At 39.6% G+C, this 25,221-nt stretch overlaps 1 protein-coding gene across 1 annotated transcript in view; it reads right to left on the bottom strand.

Annotated features, from left to right (window-relative positions):
- Positions 1–25,221, bottom strand: part of Cubn (cubilin) — a 212,550-nt gene that overhangs the window by 142,822 nt on the left and 44,507 nt on the right. The window contains exons 19-27 of the mRNA XM_051151301.1: positions 24,958–25,136; positions 24,092–24,257; positions 23,322–23,538; positions 19,978–20,108; positions 11,288–11,477; positions 10,562–10,722; positions 9,726–9,907; positions 8,664–8,820; positions 4,423–4,610 (exon numbers count right to left, since the gene is read on the bottom strand). Coding sequence (XP_051007258.1) covers positions 4,423–4,610; positions 8,664–8,820; positions 9,726–9,907; positions 10,562–10,722; positions 11,288–11,477; positions 19,978–20,108; positions 23,322–23,538; positions 24,092–24,257; positions 24,958–25,136 — 1,571 coding nt within the window. The remainder of the gene's footprint in view (positions 1–4,422; positions 4,611–8,663; positions 8,821–9,725; positions 9,908–10,561; positions 10,723–11,287; positions 11,478–19,977; positions 20,109–23,321; positions 23,539–24,091; positions 24,258–24,957; positions 25,137–25,221) is intronic.

Below are 25,221 nucleotides of genomic sequence, written 5' to 3'. Positions count from 1 at the left end.
CAGATAAAGAAGAACTTGGCACAGAAAAGGCAAATGAGAGTTAGTTTGATCCTGAGACTGGGGAAGAGACATAGAATTTCAAGTCAGGAGATAGGTCAGCTACTTGAAATGACTCTTTCCAGCAGTACAGGAACTCTGTCCTGCAGCCATTACTCATTACAGAAAGGATGCACTCTCGGCGAATTGCTGGTTGTTGTGAAATATTTAAGGATGACAGCAGAGTCACGTCCCTGCTCAGAGTTTTTGCCATTGCTTACAGACATCATATGTCAGGAGGGCTGGTCGTACCACCTCTAGAGCTGCTGGTGCATAAGCAAGCTAGAGCCACACCTGTGCTGCTGCATGTTAAATGCTGAGCCACTGATAATAAGTGCTTGAGGGTGGTGCCCTATGCAGCCATGGCTTCAGAGGCCATGCTGACTCCGCAATGACAAGGAGCTTCTGGAGAAAAGGCTGATGGGAGCAGCCATGGAGAAGCAACAGAGCTTCACAAAAGGAGAAAGGGCAGACAGTCCACTTCTGGGCCTTTCCTGGACTCTTGGCCTCTCCTGCCTGGTCTATGCCTCTGATAGCAGCAATCCCATAGCAAATACTAATAAGCCTTTCACCTGGATTACCGCATATGGGATGCACCTGCAGGGACTATAAAGCAGAAAAACGAATGTTAGGAGAACCTCCCAAGTCCTATAAGCAATGTCTTTTAGCTGGCAAAATACAGAAAACACTGTTCTGATATTTCATAAATGAGAAAGATTGACATGAATTTCAGCCAAAACTCTAAATTATACAATGGAAGTAATTTTTAGCAAATACAAAGAAACTGTGATTATAGAAACTGTGAAGAAGACATGGTACAACAGTATCAATTTCTCTTGACAACCAAGTCAGAACCATAGATGGGAGGGACTCAAGAGCATTCACTCATGATTTCTGCAAAGGTAGCAGAAAGCTATCATAGAGCATCTATGGTATATGAAGAAGTGTCACGGCCAATGGCACTGGCCAAGGCACAGTGCCTAATGCTCAGCCTGCCTGCCTTTTAGTACTATTATTTTTAGCGATGGGAAACCCATATCTAAAAATGTTTTCTTACCTGTAAAGTGAAGACAATGTTTCCTGTGTTGCCTAGCTATAATATATGCTTGGTAAATAGTAGCTATTATTACAACCCAGATGTTTAAATAGCAATATCCCCCAAATATTCAACAACAGATCCATTTAAACTAAGACCAGTGTATGAGAGTATTGGAAACAGGTGCCATCCTGTGTGACTTTTTTTTTATCCATTTAGAAGACGTTTCTAGTAGTTGCCTGAGGATATAAAAATGTTTTCTAAATGGAGACTCAGGACAAAAATGAAGATGAGAAGGTGAAATCATGTTAGAAAACATGAATCCTTGAGAATGACTTCACACCACTGTATAGGCGATGTCCAGCTTCCACAAACAAGCCTCCTGCACTCTCACTGTGACCCTATTTCTAAGCCTGATGGCTTTTGTTTTGGACAGAAAATAAAACAATAAAGGGTAGGCTCATTTTCCAGTGAGGTATGGGCTGGACTTAACCCAGTCTTTTATAGTTTCAGTTTTATTACTTCAAAATAACTAATTTCTGGTGCCAGTAATTGTCACTCATTGGTGAATTGGCAAAGTTACTTGAAGAAAAAAAAACAAACAAAAAATATTAACTGGAAGTTATTAAAATAATGGAGGCTAGAGTCTGTGCAGCTATTTTCTCCTTAAATGGTTGTATTTTTAAATTTCCCATCATCGACCAGCCTCTGCAGCTATGCTCTGGTCTTGCCCCTTGGCTTGTAGCAATGGAAAAAAAATCCCTTCCCTCTGGCAAAAGTCTGATTCTTTGGAAGGCTTTTCTGAACTTCTGGTTCTCAGTCTGTGTTTCTGCGCTTTCACCATCAGTGTTGCACAAGGCAAGTGGCATGCCTGGGACATGACAGGCACGCCATTACCAGGGGCCTCTAATGAGCTGTTTTGTAGCTGTTGGAACAACTGTTCTTATTTGAGTTCTCAAACACCTCTGAAAATTACCTGAAGAGACTTTTTGTCACCACTGCACCCTCAGGCAAGTCCAAAGAAGCGGGGTGTGGTCTCTGGAAACGGTTCATCTCATTTCCTGGACACTCTTTCTCCCAAGTAAAGACCAGTCTGATCACTTCCTCTTCTCATTAGCTCTCTGCACTGTGCTGTCTCAGATCACAACCATGGTGCCCACTTAGCATGCTGTTTGTTACACACCCAAACATTTGACAGCTGTTGCATGGTGTGGTTTGTGCTCAGAGTTATAGGACTGTCCTCAGTGAATGTATAGGAATTTACAAAACGATTAGTGTGGAATTCAATTCCTTCTCCTTCATTAATAGCTATCATTAGGCTATAGCTAGCATATGGCTGTGACAATTTACCCTCAGTTTTTCAAACTTGTGCAAAACCTCACTGCAAAGTAAGGACTTGGTCAAAGTTAATAGCAGACACCTGCATCAGGAAGTCATGAGCCGGGGAAGGGATGAGAGTCCCAGCTGGTAAAATGTGCTCTTTAAGCCTTGAGCAAACTCATATCATATGTGAAGAAAGCATAATTCAGTTTTGTAAACAGAACAAGGCAGCTCCTGAGGGGGAGAGGACCTTAAAACTGTCAACAAGCCAGCTAGGGTGAGGCACACCTATAATCCCAACATTCGGAAGGTAGAGGCAGTAGAAACAGGCTCTCGAGGCCAACCTCGGCTACATATCAAGTTTGAGGCTAACCTTACCTACAAAACCTGAAAGCTGAACAACATCAAATGCCATTCCTACTTCATGCTTGTAAACTGGCTGTGTGGTGCAGCGCAAGTTATTTTCTTAGGTAGTAGATATAGTTTTCTAATGTGTGAACACTGTTTCTCCATGTTGTTGCTTCTACATATAAAATGATGGGGTGTCCTGTTTGCTGAGATAGGATCTTATTATTATTTCCCAGCTTGGCCTCAGGCTGACAAGACTCCTGCCCCAGCCTCCCACGTGCTGAGGTCCCAGAGATGAACCACCCAAGCTGATGGCTTTTGCTGTTGTTGCTGTGGTTAATCCAAAAGAGCTTCCTGCCAGACAAAATTCTCTTCTTATATTATTGACTTCAGGCAAAATGTCTCTCAAAGACGAGACAGTCTGTCTTACTGTGGCAGCAGCTAATGCAGTGCTTAGAAAAGGCATGGTGATCTCAGACAACAGCATAGTCACATTAGTCTTTTAGTAAAATTGGTGAACAGGAGTTAAGGAAAGCATGTAAAACATTGTTTCCTCTGGGGAGATGGCTTCAGCTTACAAGCACTGACTCTGTTAAGTCTTTGCAAGGGAGACTTCGAAACATCACAAATCACGCTTTTATTTTTTTGTTTGTTTGTTTGGGTTTTTTTCCTGTTGTTTTGCAACAGGCATTGAACCAGGAACACTGCAGATTTCAGGCAAGCACTCTGTCATTAACCACATTGTAATATTCTTTAAAAATGCATTCAGTCATTGTTATATAGTTGGTTGAAAATCTGTAAGAAATGATCTATGTAGTGGGAATGGGTCCTCTACACCTCAGAAAAGATTTCCAGTGAAAGCCTCAGATATAAACACAGCAGTATCATGTTAACAGCACAGAGGTAAATAAAAGTAATATGTCAGCTGACCCAGAATGATGTCATTAACTATAGAAAATGAATGCCACATATACGCCAATTGTTTAAATTAAATAGATGCATGAGAGTATAAACCAAGATCTAAACTAAACATCTGAGTGAATATTAATATTGAAATAAATATCTTTTAATTTTTAAAATCTATAATCCTCAAAATTGCATATACCAGTCATCAGAACAACTTTCTTAAATAAAATTTCCATGTCAAAAATAAAAGATTATCTCATATTCTATATTACCTCATATTCTGTATTGCTTCATTTTAACTTAATACTAAAGCAACATTTATTACATAGGATTGCATAAAGAAACTTGAATAAGTGTTACAGATGGTTATGTTTATAACAAATAAAGTGTCTATTTTGCAAAAGAAAAAGTGACTTAAGTGAACTTGAATTTTAAAATAAGAAAATAATACTTAATATCATGAAAGTTAGCTATTAAGCATATTCAAATATTTTCTCTTATATAGAGAGACATAAAACAACTAACTCTCTTATATAGAGAATTTATGTTTCTCTATATAAGATAACATCTAACAAGATAATAATTTTAAGTTAAAGTTAAAATGGTGCAATAAGAGACATGAAGCACTCCCATTTATATCAGATTGGTCGTTGATATATAACAGACATATAGCACAGGGCAAAGGGTTTGACCCAGAAGAGTACGAGGGCTTCTAGCATAGTATTTTTTAACTTGGTATGAACATGGAATTACTTATTGAACTTCAGAACACTTACCTCTAAATAATCTGTGGAGCAGTTCCTGTAATCTTCCACATCAAATTCCAGAAACGTGTAGTTCACAGTGTTGCCTCTCGTTGCTTGGATGGTCCAGTTACAACGCTGGTTAGTGTCATAGGGCTTTGGAAAATTTATGCTCTCCAAGATGCCAGAGCTTCTATTGACTATTACTACATTGTCACATGCTGAGGGAGAAAAGAGCAGCCATAAGTGTTAAGAAGAATGCCTACACATGTCATCATGATTCTGGGAGATCTAGATTTTCCCACTTTTCTCTAGAGCTTAATAAATATGTATGTACATGCAGTATATAATTTTATGCTGAAAGAGTCTCCATTTAGAATAATGTGAAGAAAATGTGAAGTTAAGCATGAAAGTGCCATGAAAATGGAACAGCCATTAACAGCTATTAAAATAGATGTCTGATTCCTCTATCTTGGTGGACAAATAATTTGGCTTTAGTACAATCTCTCTGCTGGACTTGAAGATGTACAGTGAGCATTCTATGCTTCTACTTTCTAGCTTTAACATTTGGGAGAAATGAACCCTCTGATCGAGAATGGAACAGTTTGGTGCATAAGTCCTTTGTGCACGTCACATGAGTAACAGTTAGAACATGCAGATATCTGCATGAGTCCTCTCAAAGGCTCCGTTATTCCTCAAGTTACTCACCATGAAGCTCTGAGTGAACAGAGAGAGCACAAGATAGAAAAGGAGAAATAAAGTTCTTTGGTTTTGAACAATTTTTGAAATATCATGGGTAGCATTTTCTAAAGACAAGTTTTCAGCAAACCACACAAGTGTCACTAGCTATGTCTAATCCTGGGATTAAACATCAAGTTCAGGCAATGGAAATGACCTGAACAAAGTACATGCACTACTCTTCTCATTGTGTATACTTTTAAAGTTATTTTTTCTTTATTTATGATGTGCAATAAAAAAATGAGAAAATAAATACTGTTTTGAAATAGTTGCTACTAGTAGAAGAGTGGATAAAGAAACTGTGGTACATATACACCATGGAATACTACTCAGCTATTAAAAACAAGGAATTCCCGAAATCTGTGGATAAATGGATTGAGCTAGAGATAATCATAATGAGTGAGTTAACCCAGAAGCAGAAAGACTCAAATGGTATATACTCACTTATATCTGCATAGTAGCCCAAGGGGCATGTCCCACCAAAGCCTTCACTTACCAGGAAACTGGGACAGAGGGGAGGGCATCCTATTGGGACTCTAAATGAGAGACGCATGGGAGAATAGCAAAATAAAAGGATACAGAGGGTCCTAGAAATCTACAAGTAGAACAATATGATAGGCAGATTTGGGCCCAGGGGTCCCGCTCAAACTAAGGCACCAGCCAAGGACAATACAGGAGGTAAACTTTAAACCCCTTCCCAGATCTAGCCAATGGTCAGAATATTCTCCACAGTTGAGTGGAGAGTGTGATATGACTTTCTCACGTACTATGGTGCCTCACATTTGACCATGTCCCCTGGAGGGGGAGACCTGGTGGCACTCAGAGGAAGGACAGCAGGTAGCCAAGAAGAGACTTGATACCCTATGAGAATATACAGGGGGAGGTAATCCCCCTCAGGAACAGTCATAGGGGAGGGGAATAATGGGAAAATGGGGGGGGGAGAAATGGGAGGATACAAGGGATGGGATAAACATTGAGATGTAACAAGAATAAATTAATAAAAAAAAAAAAAAGAAATAGTTGCTACTGTAATGTGGCTCCTAGATCATTTTCCACTCAACACTAAATGTCCTTGCACCACTCAGAGACTTGGGGATGTACCATGTAGCCCTTCAAATTCTCTTCCTTTGCTGAAGCAGGCACAATAACAAGGCATTCTCCTGAAAATCTTTAGGCCACATTTAACAGAGGATTTCTATTCTTTATGGGGGGAGGAGGTTCAAAACAGGGTTTCTCTGTGTAGCCTTGGCTGGCCTCGAACTCACAGAGTTCTGCCTGTCTCTGCCTCCATAAGTGCTGGGATTACAGGCGTGCACCACCACATCCAACTTAACAGAGGATTTCTATATAATAGTTTTTGCTTTACATATGTGTTGGAGAGTATGTCCACAGGCAACAGGTAACACAGGACCAGTGACCAGGTCAAAACAACACAGGTGCCTGTATTCCAAACCCACATAGCTGGTCTCACATCTCACAAGTCACATCGCCTGTAAGTTCTCGTTTAAGACAGAGAGAACAAGGTGGAAGATGGAGCACAGAGAGAAATGAGTGTGGAGATCAGGCCTGGGGAGAGTGGGGGCGGGAGGACAGAGGCCCTGCAGAGAGAAGAGAAATTGTAGGCAGAGCATCTCTGTGACAAGCTGGAGACCTAAGACAGGGTAGGCTTCTGGGAAGATATGGGAGTGACTCTAGCTGAGACCCCTAGTGCAGGGGTCATGGAGACTGAAGACACCCTCTAACTAGACAAGACTTCTAATAGAGGGAGGGGAACACCAACCCACCCACAAGAACGTCAACCCAAAATTTCCTCTGCCTACAAGATATACAGCGATAAAGATGGAACAGATATTGAGGGACTGTCTAACCAATGCCTGGTTCAACCTGAGAGCCACCCCAAGGGAGAGAGCCAACCCCTGACACTATTAATGATACTCTGCTATGCTTGTAGAAGGGAGCCAATCATATCTGTCTCCTGAGAGGCTCTATCTAGCAGTGGATCTAAACAGATGCTGAGACTCACAGCCAAACATTCGGCGAAACATAGGGAGTCTTGTGGCAAAGTGGGGGTAAGGATAAAAGGATTTGGAGATGACAGGGGCTCTCAAGAAGTCCAACAGAGCAAACTAACCAGTGCCCAGAGAGGCTTGCTGAGACTGCAGCACCAATCAAGGAACATGCATAGACTCGACCTAGGTCCCCTACACAGATGTAGCCAATGGGCAACTCAGGCTTCATGTGGGTGGGTCAACTATTAAGGGGAACAGGGGCTGTCTTTGACATGGACTCTGTTGCCTGCTTTTTGATATCTTCCCCCAAGTGGGTTTGTACAGGGAAGAGGATTTCACTTAACGAGCTGGGATAGGTTGTGGGGTGGGGTGGGGGGCTGTCCTTCTCTGAGGAACAGGGGAGTGGGGAGGCCAGGGAGGAGAGGAGGGAAGGGGCTACTATTTGGGTATAAAAAGAATAAGTAAATAAATAAATTAAAAATATTTCCAATTTAAAATGGCAAGGTTCTGGGTTTTGTTGGTTGGTTGGTTGATTGGTTTTGCTTTTGGTTTGGTTTAGTTTGGCTTTTGGGTGGGGGAACTCCTGTAGCACAGTGTGAAATACCAGAGGTGTAACTTAGAATGTTATGCTAGACACAAAACACTCTGCCAAGGGGTCCACACACCCCGCCTCTGGTTCTCCCTGTAAGGACTGATTTCCTGCATATTAAAAACTATTAGAGGGGTTAAAAAAAAAAAATCAAAGAAGAATGGCTTTAGTAGCCTGACCCTGACAAGAGAAGGACAGGCAAAACAATAACATAATTAAAGGAATGACACTCAATCAAACACATATACTCCTCATGGAGACTTATGAAGTTGTCTGCATATACAATAATGATGAATTTCTGAAGAACTCCATATGCCAGGAGCAGGAGGTGGACTAGAAAGAGAACAGGAAGATATGTACCACAGTAAAAGAACATCTCTTCTCCATGCATGCCTCTCTAGTTAGTAAAGCTAAGGCAGAGGACAGAACCTAGGCTGAGAGGTAACTTTGTCCACTGGACTATTGCCTCATCAAAGGCTTGCAATGTGTGGCACGACTGAAAACTATGTGTCACCAGAGTGCTACATGATCCCGAGCTGAACTATAGCTGTCTCTGCATAGTAAAACTTTCACTGAGTTTCCGGGTTTACCAGATGCTTCGGTAATACAAGGTTGGCTGTCATGTGGAAGGACCTTTCCTTTCAGTCAAAGTGTTTTCACATAAGAATCCAGGACTAGCCGGGCGTGGTGGCACACCCCTTTAATCCCAGCACTCAGGAAGCAGAGGCAGGCGAATCGCTGTGAGTTCGAGGCCAGCCTGGTCTACAAAGTGAGTCCAGGATGTCCAAGGCTACACAGAGAAACCCTGTCTTGAACCCCCCCGCCCCCGAAAAAAAAGAATCCAGGACTAATTTCAATGGCTCAGGCCTCTGGCTAATGTAACCAGGGATGTTTCACTGAGTGTGCTGGGGCTCTCTGCTGCTGGAATTTGTACTTACTCTGCCTGTAGGTGATCTCAAAGCCACGTCCTTGCTGACCTTCATCTGTCCTCAGTTTTAACAGCATGCTGTCTGCACTGGAACGAATGGGAGCTGGTACGGTATCCCCACAGAGTTTATTTACCAGATGGGAGCTGGTACTTGGGCCGTCATACACCTTTAATAAGACATTTTGCACATCAGACAGTCAAGACTAGGAACATAAAGGACTCTTTAGTAAAGAAATGAGGAAAAAATACACATATACTTTAAAAATGACTAGTCCTAAATCATATCAAGGTGTCTCTAAACTTGGGGTATAAACTGAAGTGTATGACGGTAACGATGTAATTGAAGTCTGAATATGAAAAATAAAAGTTTGGGGCTGGAAAGATGGCTCAGTGGTTAAGAGCGCCACCTGCTCTTCCAGAGGCCCTGAGTTCAATTCCCAGCAACCACATGGTGGCTCACAACCACCTATAATGTAATCTGATGCCCTCTTCTTCAGATAAAGCACTCATATGCAATAAATAAAATAAATAAATCTTTAAAAAAAAAAAGAAAGAAAAATAACAGTTTGATACAAAATTTGAGAGCATAACTGATAGGTGTTGCTTTTTTACTCCAAAGTGCATATAATTTGTGAAACCTCAGCCCATTGTGTTTATAGGATTCTAGAGGAGCACGGTGAGTTGCAGGGATAATAAACAACCATTGCTAGGCAAGTGCAAGATCTCCGCTAATTCACCTCAATAGTTTAGTGAATTGTGAGTTTTCAAATCATATCTAAAATCATATAGGTTATGGTTAAGATAAAGTCCATAACTAGTCAGGATAGTTTAACTATATTTTATAGCTTATAGTAGAGTACCTTAGGTATTTCATGTATCCAGCCATTCAGTACATATTATACTTAGAAGATTGTCATTTTCACCATATTTCCTTAAAATTTTACTTTGCTTAAATCTTTTATGAGTGCTCCTCTTACATATTACTGATTTTTGCATCTTAAGAAAAGTAAATGTATTTTTTATACTGAATAAGAGAGGAGCAACAGACACCATAGAGACTCATTGTACATACGGCCAAGTAATCGAGAGCACAGCTGGGGTGATGCTCCAGGTGGAAGTCTTGGAATTCCAGCTGGAACGGGCTGCCTTGGCTGGCTTGCAGCCGCCAGTAGCATTCAGAGCTATGGTAGTAGGGCATCGGGTAGTTGGGGGATGTGAACACTCCTGAGGGGGTGGTGAGGTTGCCTCCACAGCCTAGAGGGGAGAAACAATGCATGAAGCGTGAGCATGGCCTCCTCTTTCTGCAAGATAAACCTTGGCTAAGTCAGCCTGCTGCTGCTCTACTCTTCATTGGATGCCACTTCCCCAGGACAGGGGGATGGGGTGGAGGGAGGAGTGGGGGCGGGTGAGGGGATGGGAGGTGGGAGGGGGGGTGGGGAGGAGGGTGGAGCCAGGGGCCTCACAAGCAAGAGCTCTACCTTTCAGCTAGCTGCTTACCTAAAGCCTTTGGCTCTCAGGGAAAGAAAGTCACTATGCAGCCCAGGCTTGCCTCTGTCTCCTGGGGCTGGGATTATAAGGGTTCAAACCCCCACCCCCACTGTTTGCAGCCTTAAAGTGCTATAAAGCAGGAAATCATCTAAAGTTCTGCTTCATATTGATGTGCTTTCCTTTTTTCTAATCAAGATGAATGACTTGATGGCATTTCCTGGGGAGCTCGAACTTTCCTCTTCCTTCAAAATGCATGCCTCTCTTAGTCTAAAGATACCAAAGATATCCCTGATGTTGGGGCTTATTATAAAGAATGAGGAAAGATAACTAGAGCAACTAAAAAGTGGTGGCACAGCATGACCAAGGAAGAAACCAATAAGCTTGGCTTCGCCAGTAAAAAGCCAGGTCTTTGCTATCTACCTGTTGCTGATCCATCCCAGTAAACCGAGAAACCCTTCGCTGTGATCGCGGTGTCACTCTTAAACCTTAGCCATAGCTTGTTGCTGTGAGAGATGATTATGGGAGGTAAAACTGAGCCACAGTATTGTCCGAGGAGTGGTGAAGTTTCGTAGCCTCCATCTCTGTGATGGGTACAGACGTGGAAATGGACTAGGTTACACTTTGACTACACATTCAATAAACACACAACATGGTTAAAGCGTTAGGACACACACAAGCAGCTCATTGCCTCAACCATCATCTTCTGAACACTGCTTTAAAGACACCCTTTCAGCCAGGTGCGGTGAAATAATTACCAGGGGCTGGAAAGATGGTTCAGCAGTTAAGGTTACTTACTGCTCTTAAAAAGGACCACGGTTCAATTCCCAGAATTCACCACGGGACAACCACCTGTAACTCCAGAGGGACCCGCAGTCTCTTTTGGCCTCCACAGGCACTGCACAGTCATTCACACAGCCATACATGCATACAAATGTAATTTAAACCAAGAAAGCAAAGTCTTAAAGAACCAGCAAATCTTATGCAATTTCTCTTTTTCTTCTATGTCATGTTTAAAATGACAAATTTTATATTTTATAATAAAGAACATATTAAGGTAATTTTTACAAAACTTTCCATGTTTCCTTTAATCTTTTCTGAGAAGATTATTAATGAAAATAAATTTTATAATGAAGTAAAAGCACACACCTGATTTCCACAAAATCTACACACTTTGGCCCAAAGTAGTCCTCCAAGGTGAAGTCTGTGAAATGCAATGCAATCTGCTGGTTGAGCCCCACCGTGATCCTGTAGATGCAGTCCCAGTTATGGGGGTAATTATTGGGGAAGTTAGGGGATGTGAGCCTCCCAAAATTATCTGTATAGTCTTCTAAGCACACTGTGAAAAGAAGAAGAGATAAAAAAATGGCAGACATTATACATTTGCATGTGTCCAATAATAGGTGATGTGTTAATTTTTGCCCCTGTACTTGAATTTCCATAGTATTTTTTTAAGGTTAAATGACTGCTTTTATCTTGAAACAATATTTTCAAAACTTTAGATGTAACCAAATACTAACTCTTAATGTGGCAGACATAGTCACACATATTGTGATGGAATAAGAGTTTGGGTCCTAGAAGTGTTACAATTTTTCTAATTCATATGAATTACTGGAGACACCAAAATTAGGTCAAAGCACACAAACACCAGGGGACTTAGAAATAATTCAGTTCTGCACTTCTCTTTATAACTTCCCTTTATAAATGTACACATTCATGAAGAGTTAGCAGGTAGGACTCTCAGCCACAAGGGAGAGTGGGAGGCCAGAGCTAGGTGTGGTGACTCACACCTACAGTTGAAGGGACCTTCCATCAAAGCCTGTCTCAAGCACAAACATGCTATGCGAACGTATGCCAGCCACTCCATCTCCTGATGTCAGTTCCCTCAGGCCTATGACTGAGATGGTTCCTGACTTTGCGTATTGTTTTAAGAGAATGAGATGATGCAGGCGGATCAATCACTGTGACAATAATCTCTGCACTGTATTTCAAAACAGAATAGGCTGAAGAAACATGTAATTATGAGGAGTAAGCTTAACTATTCCCCACCTGGAATGCTGCATCCTAATTAAACACCAACTGTTCCTAGTTGTTTGAACATCGCCTGTTCAATCTCTTCAATAACCAGTCCATCACTCCCTGATGCCCTTACAATCTGAGACATCTGACAGAGAAAGTCTAGCTTAACTGTACTGTTCCTCCAACTTCAAATTCCATTCCGTAGTGACCTAAGCCTAGGCCCTTGGAGTAGACAGGAGCCCTGGCTGAAGGCTGTAGGAGAGAACGAACTATTGTACATACTTTATTACAACTGAAATAAACGCTGAGAATGCATAATTATTGTTCCCCCGTCTGCTGCCACATATTCATCCAGGATGGGAGGAGGGGTCACCATTGGTATTGGAAACCCAAAGACACATACAAAATGTAATAGGATCCACTATCTATGTGTGTCCCAAGGAGTAACAAATATTCATCAAATATTTCAGCTTACTCTAGAAACCAAGGAGGCAGTGAATGAAGGGAAAAGAGACGGAAAAAAGAAGGTGAGGATGAGAGATAACAATAACGGAATGGGAAGAGGCTTATCCTAAACGCTTCATGCCCAGTTACTAACCTTACTAGACACAATTCATCAGAAATGTTCACCAAATAAACTAAAAAAAGAAAAAAAAAAAAAGAAAAAGAAGAAGAAGAAAGAAAGAAAGTGAACAGGACTTAAGAGCCGTCTGCTGTGAGCCTGCTGCAGTGAATCTGGCTAGGGAGGCATCCCCTCCCTCACCCCCAGCTGCATGTGTGTCCTTCCCTCAGCTGCACTTGCACTCTGGATCCGAGGAAATTCTTGCACAATAGAAGACAGAGGCCACCACTGTGCAGTCAAAGATAAGACTAGCTGTGTGCCCCTCCCACCAGAACCTAGCTCTCAAGAGAAGTAAATTAAAGAATTGATACAGTACAGGAATAACACTGATGAAAACTGAAATCAAGTAAAACAGAACAGAAATGAAGAAGAATGATATCAAACCCATTCTTTAAAAATTAAAATTGATAGATTTTAGCACTAGTGATCAAAGAAAAAAGAAAGAATATGGATTATTGTTTTAAGAGTGAAAGAGGAAGAATCACTATAAAACAACAGTGCAAATAAATTTGACAAATTTTCACACAGTCACAAACTGCCACAGCCAACACAAAGGAAAATAAATAAAAGGTCTATGGCCTCAATCAATCCAAGAAATCCAATCTGTCATTAAAACAATGTATTCAAATAAACCCTGATGATAAGCCAATTAAGGAAATACTTACACTATCCATATTTAGGAAATAAGAAGAGATGATTATCTCTGGCTAGTTGTATAAGACCAACTATTATTGCTATGCTCCAACAAGAAAAACTTGCAGCAAAAACACTACAGATAAACATGTCTCATAAATACAGATAAAATGCCTGTCATGAAACTTAAGCACAACAATTCCTGAGACTGTGAAGAATATATTATAGCAAGGATTCTCACACTGGGGCTATCAGACTGTTTGATGTCGGGAAAAGATCAATCAACATAATCCACCATAATATTTAGATTTTTTTTTTTTTTTTGGGTTTTGTCATTGTTGTTGTTGTTGTTTTTTGTTTTTGCTTTTGTTTTTTTTTTTTTTTTTTCTTCGAAATAGGTTTTCTCTGTGTAGCCTTGACTGTCCTGGAGTCACTTTGTAGACCAGGCTGGCCTCAAACTCACATTAATCCGCCTGCCTCTGCCTCCTAAATGCTGGGATTAAAGGTGTGTGCCACCACGCCCAGATTTTTAAAATCTTCTGATTAGTGCCAGGTGGTGGCGGTGCACACCTTTAATCCCAGCACTTGGGAGGCAGAGGCAGGCGGATCAATCACTGTGAGTTCAAGGCCACCATGGTCTAAAAAAGCGAGTCCAGAACAGCCAGATGGTTACACAGAGAAACCTTGTCTCAAAAAACCTTTAAAAAAAAATCTGATTAAATCATTTTGAAAAATCAACACCCATCCTGGGTGAAGACTCTCAACAAACAGAAATAAAAAGGTGATCTATGAAAAGCCCAAAGACATCAATGTTCTTAAGGTGTAGAAGATGAAATAAATACTTTCGGGTCAAAATTAAAAAATGAGAATATGGCCAGCCTCACCCTTTCTGCTAAACACTGTGCAGTCTTACTCACTACGGTAAGAATGAAGGGAGAAGGAAGGACACTGCAAAGCAATCACTCAAGCTGTGATGACCTATGTGCAGCACGCAACCAATAAAAATGTGTTGGCACCACGAGCTGAGCTTTACGTTTCTATAACACAAGATAAATACGTGGAAAATCACTTTAGAAGGCGTATGTTGTGAAAAACTGGAATATAATGCACAAAACAACACACAACAGCATGAAGCACACAATGATCTTGGTGGAAATGTAAAAGTCAACACTAGGAGCCTTAAGACAGTGCTTAAATAGACAGTGAATAGAGAAACTACAAAAAAGCCAGCAAGTTAAAATATGTTCACCTCAGTTTGAGATGTCTCGCAATTGATTTATGGATTCAATAAGATATTAGTCAATTAAAAATAAAGCAATATAAACCAAAATGCTGTTTCTAAAATGTGCAGGGCAACATATGGGATCTAAGATCACCAAAAGAAAAGTTTTAGAAATGAAATGTCATTGTAGAAACTACCCACTCCATATGTTCATAGAGCAGAAATCTAGATTACTATGGAACAGACTGTCTTTTTACTATGAAGCAAAAAATGGGTATCATAAGGTAGAATAGGTCCCAGAAGTAGCCACATGATACACATGGACAATTGATGTCAGCAGTGGCTTAAAGGGAATTCAGTGTGGGTGGATCTGTAGAGCTGGGGGACATGAATTCAAGACACATCCTTGCACAGCTAAATATCACTTTCCTAAAGGAACGGACTTGAAAACTTAATTTAGACAATACTGGGAAATTCAGGTGAACTGCAGACCTAAAGGGCTCAAGTTATAAAACTTCTAGAAGATACACAGAAGAGAAGGTCTCATACTTTGACAAGCAAACATTTCTTAGATAGGTCACAGATGCCCGCCTACTAAATGAAATGAAAAAGAAAAAGGGGGAAAAAAACTTTTGTAGTCAAAAGAACAGATTATGCACACACCCTATGAGATGACAGTTTCAGTACACCATCTGATCCAGGATACATACGTACTTGCATCCTGAATGATTCAGTAAACACCACACACACACACACACACACACACACACACACACAAAGGGTGTTCCATTAATAGATAGCTAACAAAAGGTAATATATAAACTGTCAGAAATATGCAAATGAATTCTGTAGACCAATATAAAAACTACATCAAAAAAATAACCATGTTTTCCTGACTAAGCATTTTCATAAAAACATTTACACCATGCCCTAAGGCACTATCAGTTCCCTGAGAATAAAGTACAACAACACAGATAGGTGCTGTGCACAGAGGAATTAATTCTATAGGAAGGTGTGGATTTGTGGCAACTGCTGTATCACTTCCTGTCTTGTGTGTTATATGATAACATGTTATAGTCAGTCACATTAAGGGACAATCAAGAGATATGGTTTCTGAAGTCAAGTAGGAGACTTAGTTTCTGGATGACTACATAAGACCTCAGAGTCTCCAGATCAATGGTTTCCAACCTTCCTGAGGCTGAGACCCTTTAAAACAGTTCTTTGTGTTGTGGTGACTCTCAACCATAAAATTATTTTCATTGCTACTTTATAACTGTGTTTTTACTACTGTTATGAATTGTAATGTAAATATATGTTTTCCAATGATATCAGGTGACTCTTGTGAAAGGGTAATTGTACCCCAAAGGAGTCATGACTCAGAGGTTGAGAACCACTGCTCTAGAGAGAAGATAAACTGACAAAGAAACACCAGAGGCCTTTATAGTGTATTAGAGATGACATTTTAAAAGCAAACATATGAGGGAAGATATAATCACACATTTCCTCGCTCATAAAAGAGAAATCTAACATTTTGCTCCAGTTTAATGCCAGTGGTCATAGCCACCGCCTTTTCTTTGACCTCACAGATGACCTGTGAGATAGTCATGAACACAAGCAGACCAGCCGTTACAGACCTGTGTGGACCAACCTGGCAAAGCCATGGTCCTTTACATATATAATATACATTCTGTGTCTCTCTGTGTACATACACTCATGTGCACGTATGTGTGTGCATGTGGAGGCCAAAGATCACTTCTCCGCTTTAATTTTTGAAATGAGATCTGTCACTGAGCCCAAAGCCCACCAATTCTGCTAGGGTGGCTGTCCAGAAAACTCTGGGATCTATTAGAGATGAATAGATTTGCTATAAAAAAAAAATCTTCTCTGAGCATTTAATGTTAGAAATTTCAAACTGAGGTATACAAATGAAGGAGGCCTGAAACCTGCCCAAGGTGTTCCAAGCTAGTATAAAGCTGCCATGAAGAGCAGACTGCCTCTCTCTGGCCTTATTTTCAATCTACAGTAAATAGGACCTCCAATCACGAGTGCAACAGTTCATCATTATGTTTTATAATGTTTTTTAAAAATGAACTATAAAGACAAAATTCAATTAGATCCACTTGAATTGCTGAGTAAAAGTTTATCATAGGCCTTAATCAGAATTTCTAATTGAGCCTGAGTTTATATCAAGACAATCTCTTCTCTCTGAAGATTTTTTAAAATGACCATTACAGTGTGTGAATGTTGTTCTTACCACATTAAAACTTAAAAATAGAAACAGACTGTTCTCTGCCCATTTCACTGAAATAAATCCCCCATGGGTGCTCTTAGTTGTCACTTCTTACCTTCATGTATTCCCTTTCTGGGCTTGTTCCAAGGTGACTGATGAAAACTACCATGGGAGTATAAGAGGGAATAAAAATGGTGGGAAAGTCCAGTGGATTCACCTTCTTATAGTTATATTTTTCATATTATTGTGCTTTGGGTCATGCTTAGCCACTTCTCTGGGTAATTGTGAAGATATTATCTTTTCAAACAGTAAGAAGTACTCACCACAGTCTCCCTGTAGCCCTGTAGTGCCTGACAACAGACATAGTGAACCTGGCTGTTTAGATTGGCTCTTAAACAAGCCAGCTGTTTATTCTTGGGAAGGCATTCTTCACTGGCATCTCCCTCTTTCAGAGACTACCTAGGTGGCCTGTACCTTGTACTTTCTTGATGCATCATAAAAGTAAAACTGAATCATGCCTACAGAGATTTTTTTTTAGACAGATTTCATGAAAAGATGCCTAACTTTACATTGCAAAATTACTCGTATACTTTCCACTCTGTTTTTTTTTTTTCACCTCCATATTTTTTAATGAATATCGTCATGGATGAATCAGGAGTTAGTTTGATAAATCATGGAGTAGTTGTTATATAGATATCATTCAATCATAAAGTTTTAAGTACATTTCTGTTCTTGTTTACACTTGCAAAGTCCCCTCTTACTAGTTTTATATTAAATCTATGGATAAGTAATACATGTTAATAGGGCACAAGATTATAACTTAAATGATAAAGCACCAATCATAGTATCTCAATATCCAAATATATTGTACTTCATGCTAGGAAATGTTGAAAGTTATAATTGGTGTAAAGGAGCTCTTATGAGCTTTCACCCAGTACCATTCCTTTGCTGTGCCTTTCGGTTTTTATCTCCTCAGGCACATCTGGGTAAGAGCTGCAGCAGAACGCCTAGGGAGGGCTCCGAGCATGAACAAGAAGTCAGAATCTTTCCTCCCAAACACATATTTAAGGACTGACATCACAGCCTCATGGCAGGAACTATAGATGGAAGTGCAACTGGATTCAAATCAGGGAATTTTGGCTCTACTGAGTGAAGGCAGGACAGATCCAGGGGGAAACGTCCATGGGCTGTGTGCTAGAAACTACTGCATCAGCAATACAAACCATCACTCTAAAAGTAACTTCTGTTGGGGCAATAAAATAGCTTACAGGCCATGAGTGACTGTGCTCTGGTGCTCTTATCTGGCATGACTTCAATCTACAGAAAATAGCCAGAAGATAAGCTGGCTGGAAAGAGAGTCATCACTTCTGTCCTTCCAGTCCACGGCTCATTTCCCCCAGGCTCCTGGGAGCATTAGCCAACTGCCTGACCACCACCTACTTAACCTCCACTCCAGCCTCCAGAGACAGCTGTGCCCTGAGGCATAGGACAGGGTCAGCCTTGGCAACTGATACAGTCCAGATGCCCACAATGCTTTCTGGGTCCTATCATCTGATTGCTATTTCAAATGATGTGACTGTGTTAACCAGTCCTATGAGTTCATCCAGCAAAAGGCTGACACACAATGACCAGTCAAGTGGCAGAAAGGACGTGCTCCCTCGTCTGTGACTTCAGCTCTGTCTGGACCAAGCAGGGGTTGAAGTAATGACTAACACACAGGGAAGCAGGATGGAGTCTTTGCAATTGCTCCTTCAATGTCTTCTTTCTTAGTTCTTGGCTTCTCCCCTCCCCCCACATTTCTTCCCTTTCCTTTGTCCTTCTGTGTTAGAAGGGCTTGGGAGGAGTTGAACCCTATCATGCATGCTGGACATATGCTGTGGTTGAACATACTTCAAACCCTGATCTGTTTATCAGTCTCCCCCGCCCCAGCCCCATCTAGTGGACCTATTGCTTTGTTGAATTTCACCTGAATCTTATCCTTCTGAATAATTACACTCAATTTTAGTTTTATCATCCTCCTCTCTAGGTTATGCTAAAGGCTCTTCACTGCTCGTCGCTGTCTCTTCCCCTCCCGAGCTAGTGTAGTGTTAATACAATCACTTCAACCATTACAGAACTATGTTTCACTTTGTATACTATTACAAAGATCTCCAGAATATTTTCAGGAGGCATTGCCTGAATTACATGTTATTTAAGAAACAACTAGTTTATTCATGCAGCAAATTAAAATTATGTTCATATAAGATTAAAACCAGAAAACATTTCAAAGATCATCAAATCTAATCTTTTAATTACACAGATGAGAAAATTGTACCCCACAGAGTTCAACTGACTTACTCCAAATCTAATATTTGGTGTGGTTTGGGGCCAAACATATGAGAGAGATGAAACTACAGAAGTATGGAAAATTGTGCACACACTGTAATTTCCTGAGCAATCCACTTTGGTCGTTGGCTGTTAACCACTTGAATAAGGCTCAGTGAAAACGTCAATTACACAACATAACACACTATACTTTAAATCCTTGGGCTTTATCTGCCTGTGTGCTTGGGCTAGATAATGAGCCATCTGCCAGAGTGAGTTCCACCAGGGATAAACGTATACAGCTCTCTTGCACTCTACATTTCTACAGCCATGCTTCCAGAACACAAAGTTGAACTACTTTTGCCTGGATCAAAGTACAGTGACCAAACTCCCTAGAGGAGAAATAAATGAAAACTTGGCTAGAGATTCTGAGTGGGAATTTTTTTTTTTCTTTTCCTTCATTTAATATGGGACCAAAGACTTTGGAAGATAAACACCTCCAAGACAGCTGGACACAAGGCGGTGGGAAAGAGTATATCCAGGCCCAGAAAAGTCCCCCCAGCTGTGGGTGCTTGTTAAATAGAAGTACCGTGTGCCCCTGCAGATATACACTGGATGCTACTCTTCTCCATCAAATAGGTTTCTAACTGTGATATAAAAATGAAGGCCCAGAGTCCCTAAACAGGCACACAGCTCAGTTAGAAGAATGACCCTATCTTTAGTAAGGTGGACATTGTCTCCTAACTTTATTCCAAGTAAGTATCTGTGTGTTTAAATATCAGACCTCTTCCATGATGGAGGAATGTTACCTGCTGATGCATCGATTGCTTTGTACTTGATAGAAAAGCCTTCGTGGGCAAGAGCAGAGTCCGACACAAACACCAGCTTTATTGAGTGGGAACTGCTGGTAAGAGAAGGCGGGATGGACTTTCCACAATATCTGTTCCAAAGGAAGAAAGAAGGGATATACAGGTTTTTAAATGTTTAGTAGATTTGAACTAATATTAAAAAAAAAAAAATAGGACATGTGAAGATGACAATGGTTTGTTATCTATTTCCCATCAACCTGAAAACCAAATATATTTTAGTAACAACATAAACACAATTGTTCATGATTCCAGAACTGAAAGATGTGTGTGTCCAGCTGAATGCCTTGACATGTATAAAATGTTTATGCAACTAGAAAGTGGAAGGGGCACTAACCTGCTGTTAGCATACTGAGGAACTTGTTCGTAGAACTATAATAAAGGAAATCAATGTACTGGAAACTCATCCAGCACAAGCCCTAGACAGCCCTGTCGCTCAGGTGCATCATGACTCTGGGCACATGGCTCAATTGCTCTGCATCATTTTCTCTGTCTATTCCATACAGTTCTTAACATCCGGGTCAGGTAATGCACTGTGTATAAGCATTGGGAACAGTGCCTGGATACTAACCTCGTGTAAGCTGTCTACTGTCTGTAAACAGTTCACTTACAGAAAGTTAAAAGCATGATTAGTAAACCATGTCATTGTTCCTGCATTACCAAGAAAGTTCTACTCAGAAAATCTATTCTAGTAATACCCCAGACACAGTACAATAAATCACTGTATGCCATGCCATTTTATCTTGAGAGACACGTGTAAGATTTTCATCTTACAGCCTAGAAAAATAGAAGTCTCAAGCCAATTTATGCTTGGGACAAAACAGAAAAAATAGTATGGGACCAAAAATAAGCTAACTGGATATGAGAAATAGGAAAATTAAAGAAATTCATAGAGAATAGGGCTTTGGTGTTAACAGAGATTTACAATTTTAGTAAGACTGAAGGCAGATAAATTAAATAAGTACATGTGCACATGTGGCCAGGGATCCTAAGTTAGGACATGATTATTAAATCTTATGCCGCTCAGCAAGATTATATTTTGTCATGGTTAAAAATATGCAGATATTACTAAAAAAAGATGAAAATTTTAAAAGAAGACCAAGAAGCAAAAGAGGGGCGAGTATCAGTAAAAACAGAAGGAAATTTAGAGAGTAATTTAAAAGAATGGTGCTGACAAAGTTAATGGATAAAAAGAAAAGATATAAGAAGAATTTTTAAAAGAATCAATCAGAAGAAGCTAGAAAGATGGCTCAGGGCTTTTGTCACTAGCTGCTCCTCTAGAGGATGTGTGTTTAACTTCCAGCACCTACATGGAGGTAGGTTACTAATGGTCTGTAATTCTGGTTCCAGTATATCAGATTCTGGCCTCTGTGGGCACCATGTATGTGATACAGAGACATACATACAGGCAATAAATTTGTACACAATAAATAAACAAACAAACATAAGTATTTTTAAAGTAATCAGAAGAACCCTGCTTTCAACGTAAATATAAAAAAAGAAGCTGGATTTAACTTTGCACTCAAGAGTCTGAAACCCAAGGAAAAACACATAAGAGGCTTTCCAGACACTAAATATCAAACGAGAGAGGAAACCCTTCAAGAACAGGAAATACATGAATTAAAATGGAAAATGCAAAGGACCAACGGGTTCAAGTAGCCTAACAACATTCCAGGACAAAGTTCAAAATATTTTTACAAGAATGTATAATGGCTTGTACCCAAAACATAAAATTATAAATTCTGAATAGCCTATCAAACATTATCAAGTACAAAAAGAAACAGTAAAGTGTAACTCACGATGAAAGAGAAAAGTCAACTAAAACAGCAAGTAATTACATAACCACTGGATGAATAAAGATATTAAGATAATTACAACTGTATCACAGAGATTTAGAAGGTGTGGAAAAATCAATGTACAAACTATACACAGTCATGTGGTAATAAGTGCTGCAAACCCCAAATATGCATATGCAGAAAAATGAGATTAAAAAAATCAATTCAAAGTGAACTGAAGAGTTAAATGTGAGACTGAAGCAACTAGACTAGAGGGATACAGGGAAAACACTTCACGATATTGGTCTGGACAAGGATGTCTATAGCTACGACCTGGAAAGCACAGGTAAGCCTAGACATACAGGCTGGGTTCTAGCAATCTACAGATGCTCTACACAGCTAAGCACCCAGCAGAATGGAGACTCTGCCCATCAAATGGGAACACACTTGAGAAGCATTTAATACCCAAGATACATGAAGACTACAAATCACTTAGTAATAACAAGAGGAAGAAAATACTCTGATTAAAACAATGGGAAACAACATTGAGTAGGCATTAACCCAAACAAGGCACAGAAATGAGTTATGAATCTACGAAAATGGGCTGTTACTTACTCATTAACAAGGAAATACAAGATCAAGACCATAATGATAGGCTGTCACTGTTTTAGTCTCTGTTCTACTGCTATGAAGAGACACCATGACCAATGCAAATCTTAAAAGAAGGCAATTAAGTGGGGGGTTGCTCACAACTTCAGAGGATTAGTCTTACTACTGAGATTATATCTGAAGGGAACTGCACTCTCATGCACATTACTGCATCATGCACAATAGCAAAGATATACAAATACCCTGTGCCCATCAACAGATGAATGAATAAATAAAATGTGGTATTGGTATATATATATATATATGCCTGCCATAGAACACTATTTCATAAGCAATGAAACTTTGCCATTCAGAACAAAATAGGTAAACTTGGAGGATGTTATATTAAGTTAAATATGGCAGGCATAGAAACAGAAGTAGCCCATGATCTCACTGAAAAATGAATTCTAAAAAAGTAAAGAATGTAATGATGCTTACCAGAGCCTAGGGGTAATTAGAGCAGGAGTAAAGAAATCAAGATGCTGGTAAAAGACGAGTAATGTAATTCAAGTTAGAAAGGAGAAGCACTCAGATAGCTATTACATAGCAGGGTGACTATAGTTGATGACATGTTGTTTAAAAATATACACAAGGTAGATATTTTGTGTTATTTCCAGTGAAATTGTGACTATGCTAAACCATGCATTCATCAGCAAGGTAAATCTTACTATTTATTCCATGCACTTTAATTCAAAATATAAGAGTATGTATGGTCAAAATATGTTGCCAATTTATAAAAATAAACAAGAAAAATTAATATAAAATGATGTAAGTGCATTTTTGGCTTTGTTCATCTGTGCTGTGTACAAACATCTATATGCCACGTTTCAAAGTTCAGCATAAAAAAACACAAAACATCCTCACCTCCCAAGAGATATCTGAGCAACAGTGTCATAAATTTCCAGGTAGTCATTTGTGCAGTTGTAATGAAACTCCAGAGAAAATGAATCAAACTCCAAACGTATCAGTTGGCCACGCTGGACTACTACATGCCAAGTACAATTTACACCACTTGGGTAGATATTTGGATGGCCAGGACTTTCAATGCTTCCTGTTGGTGCTGTGAGAACTTCCCCACACACTGTTAAATGATAAATCATCATATCATCATCATCATCATCATCATCATCATCATCACCACCACCACAACAGTTAATAAATAAGCTGCATGGGTCACAAAATAAAATGTGCCCTGTAATCCCAGCACTTGGGAGGCAGAGGCAGGCGGACCGCTGTGAGTTCGAGGCCAGCCTGGTCTACAAAGCAAGTCCAGGACAGCCAAGGCTACACAGAAAGACTCTGTCTCAAAAAACCAAAAAAAAACAGAAACAAAAAAGAAATAAAATGTGCTTATCATAATCTATTAAAAGTGCAAAAAGAGAAACATCTGCTTCTTATATTACTAGATATATGATAATTATTATTATTTATTGAAAGTATAGTCTTTGTTTTTAAGTGTACTTTATAATTTTTCACAGATTAATGGTTGTTTTATAATTCATTTGTTTAAAGAACTTGTATATTCAGAGGTAGGAATAGAACCCAGAGCCTTACATAGACAAACATCCCTAGTTTAATTGTCCATTTATTCTGATAGCAGCATAAAAGGAGGGTGGAGGAGGACATGCTCCTACCTAAATTCTCAGCACTGAATTTAGCTGTGAAGCCACGATTTTCCATAGAAAAACTTTTCACAAATGTGACATAGAGAACATTATACACAGATGTTATAAATGATGGGATGTTTGTGCCACAGAACTTCTCATTTCCAGGAGATCCCAAGACAGAACTGGCACCAATCTAAGGAAAAAATGGATATGTGCAAGTTAATTTTCATTAAATATCTATTTTTGAAAAAAAATTGCTACCCCTGGTGACGAAGCCATTGGCAATCAGTAAGGCTGTGAGAAGAAGCAGCTTTATTTTCTGCTTTCCATTCAGGGTGAATTTTTATTCTTTTTCTTTTTCTTTTTCTTTTTTTTTTTTTTTCTTGCTCTAGTGAGAGTTTCCAGCACAGTGCTGAACCTGTTTTTCAACCAGTCACTGGGACACAGCGTTTCGTCCCCGCATCACTGTTATTACACAGCACCTATGCAGTTTTTCGTGCCTTACAGAAAATTAAGAAAGTTCTTGTTTCCACATTGCCTTTCTTGGACTATTTTTATTATAAGAAGCACATAGATTCTATCTAGTGCTTTTTGTTCATTCTACTGAGTAAATATTTTGTCCTTTAATTTATTGATACTATTCTACTTTATACTATAATTTTCACTGATTTTTAGGACATAATAACAATCTACACATACTAGCATCAGTACTGCTTCATCATGGTATATTGTCAGGTATTCCTTGATTATATGTACTGGATTATATCAAGTAGCATTCTGCTACAGAATTTCATATCTATGTTTATGAGATACTGGTTTGTACAAACAATGGTCCTTTTCACATAAGTGCACATGGTGCCTTTAGTAATAATTCAATGGTATTTCACTCTTACCTCAATGTAATCTGTATCACAGGAAGCAGAACTTCCAATCTGAAAGTCAGTGAAGTTGAGAAGGACAACTTGTCTTTGGGATTGGGAGATGGTCCATCTACAGGTTCTTTGTCCAGGATATGCATTAGGATAAAAAGGTGAGCGAATAATTCCTTCTCCTCTTAATTCACCCCCACAAGCTGTAAATAAAAAGAAATGATAACCATATTTGCTCAGAAATAATTTTTACCTCAATTTCATTACAAATATAACTCTGGCTAAAGA

The sequence above is a fragment of the Acomys russatus genome, chromosome 9, assembly GCF_903995435.1.
Source record: "Acomys russatus chromosome 9, mAcoRus1.1, whole genome shotgun sequence".
Taxonomy (NCBI): Eukaryota; Metazoa; Chordata; class Mammalia; order Rodentia; family Muridae; genus Acomys; species Acomys russatus.
Note: the sequence above shows the minus strand (reverse complement) of the source record. Positions and strands in the feature narration are given on the sequence as shown.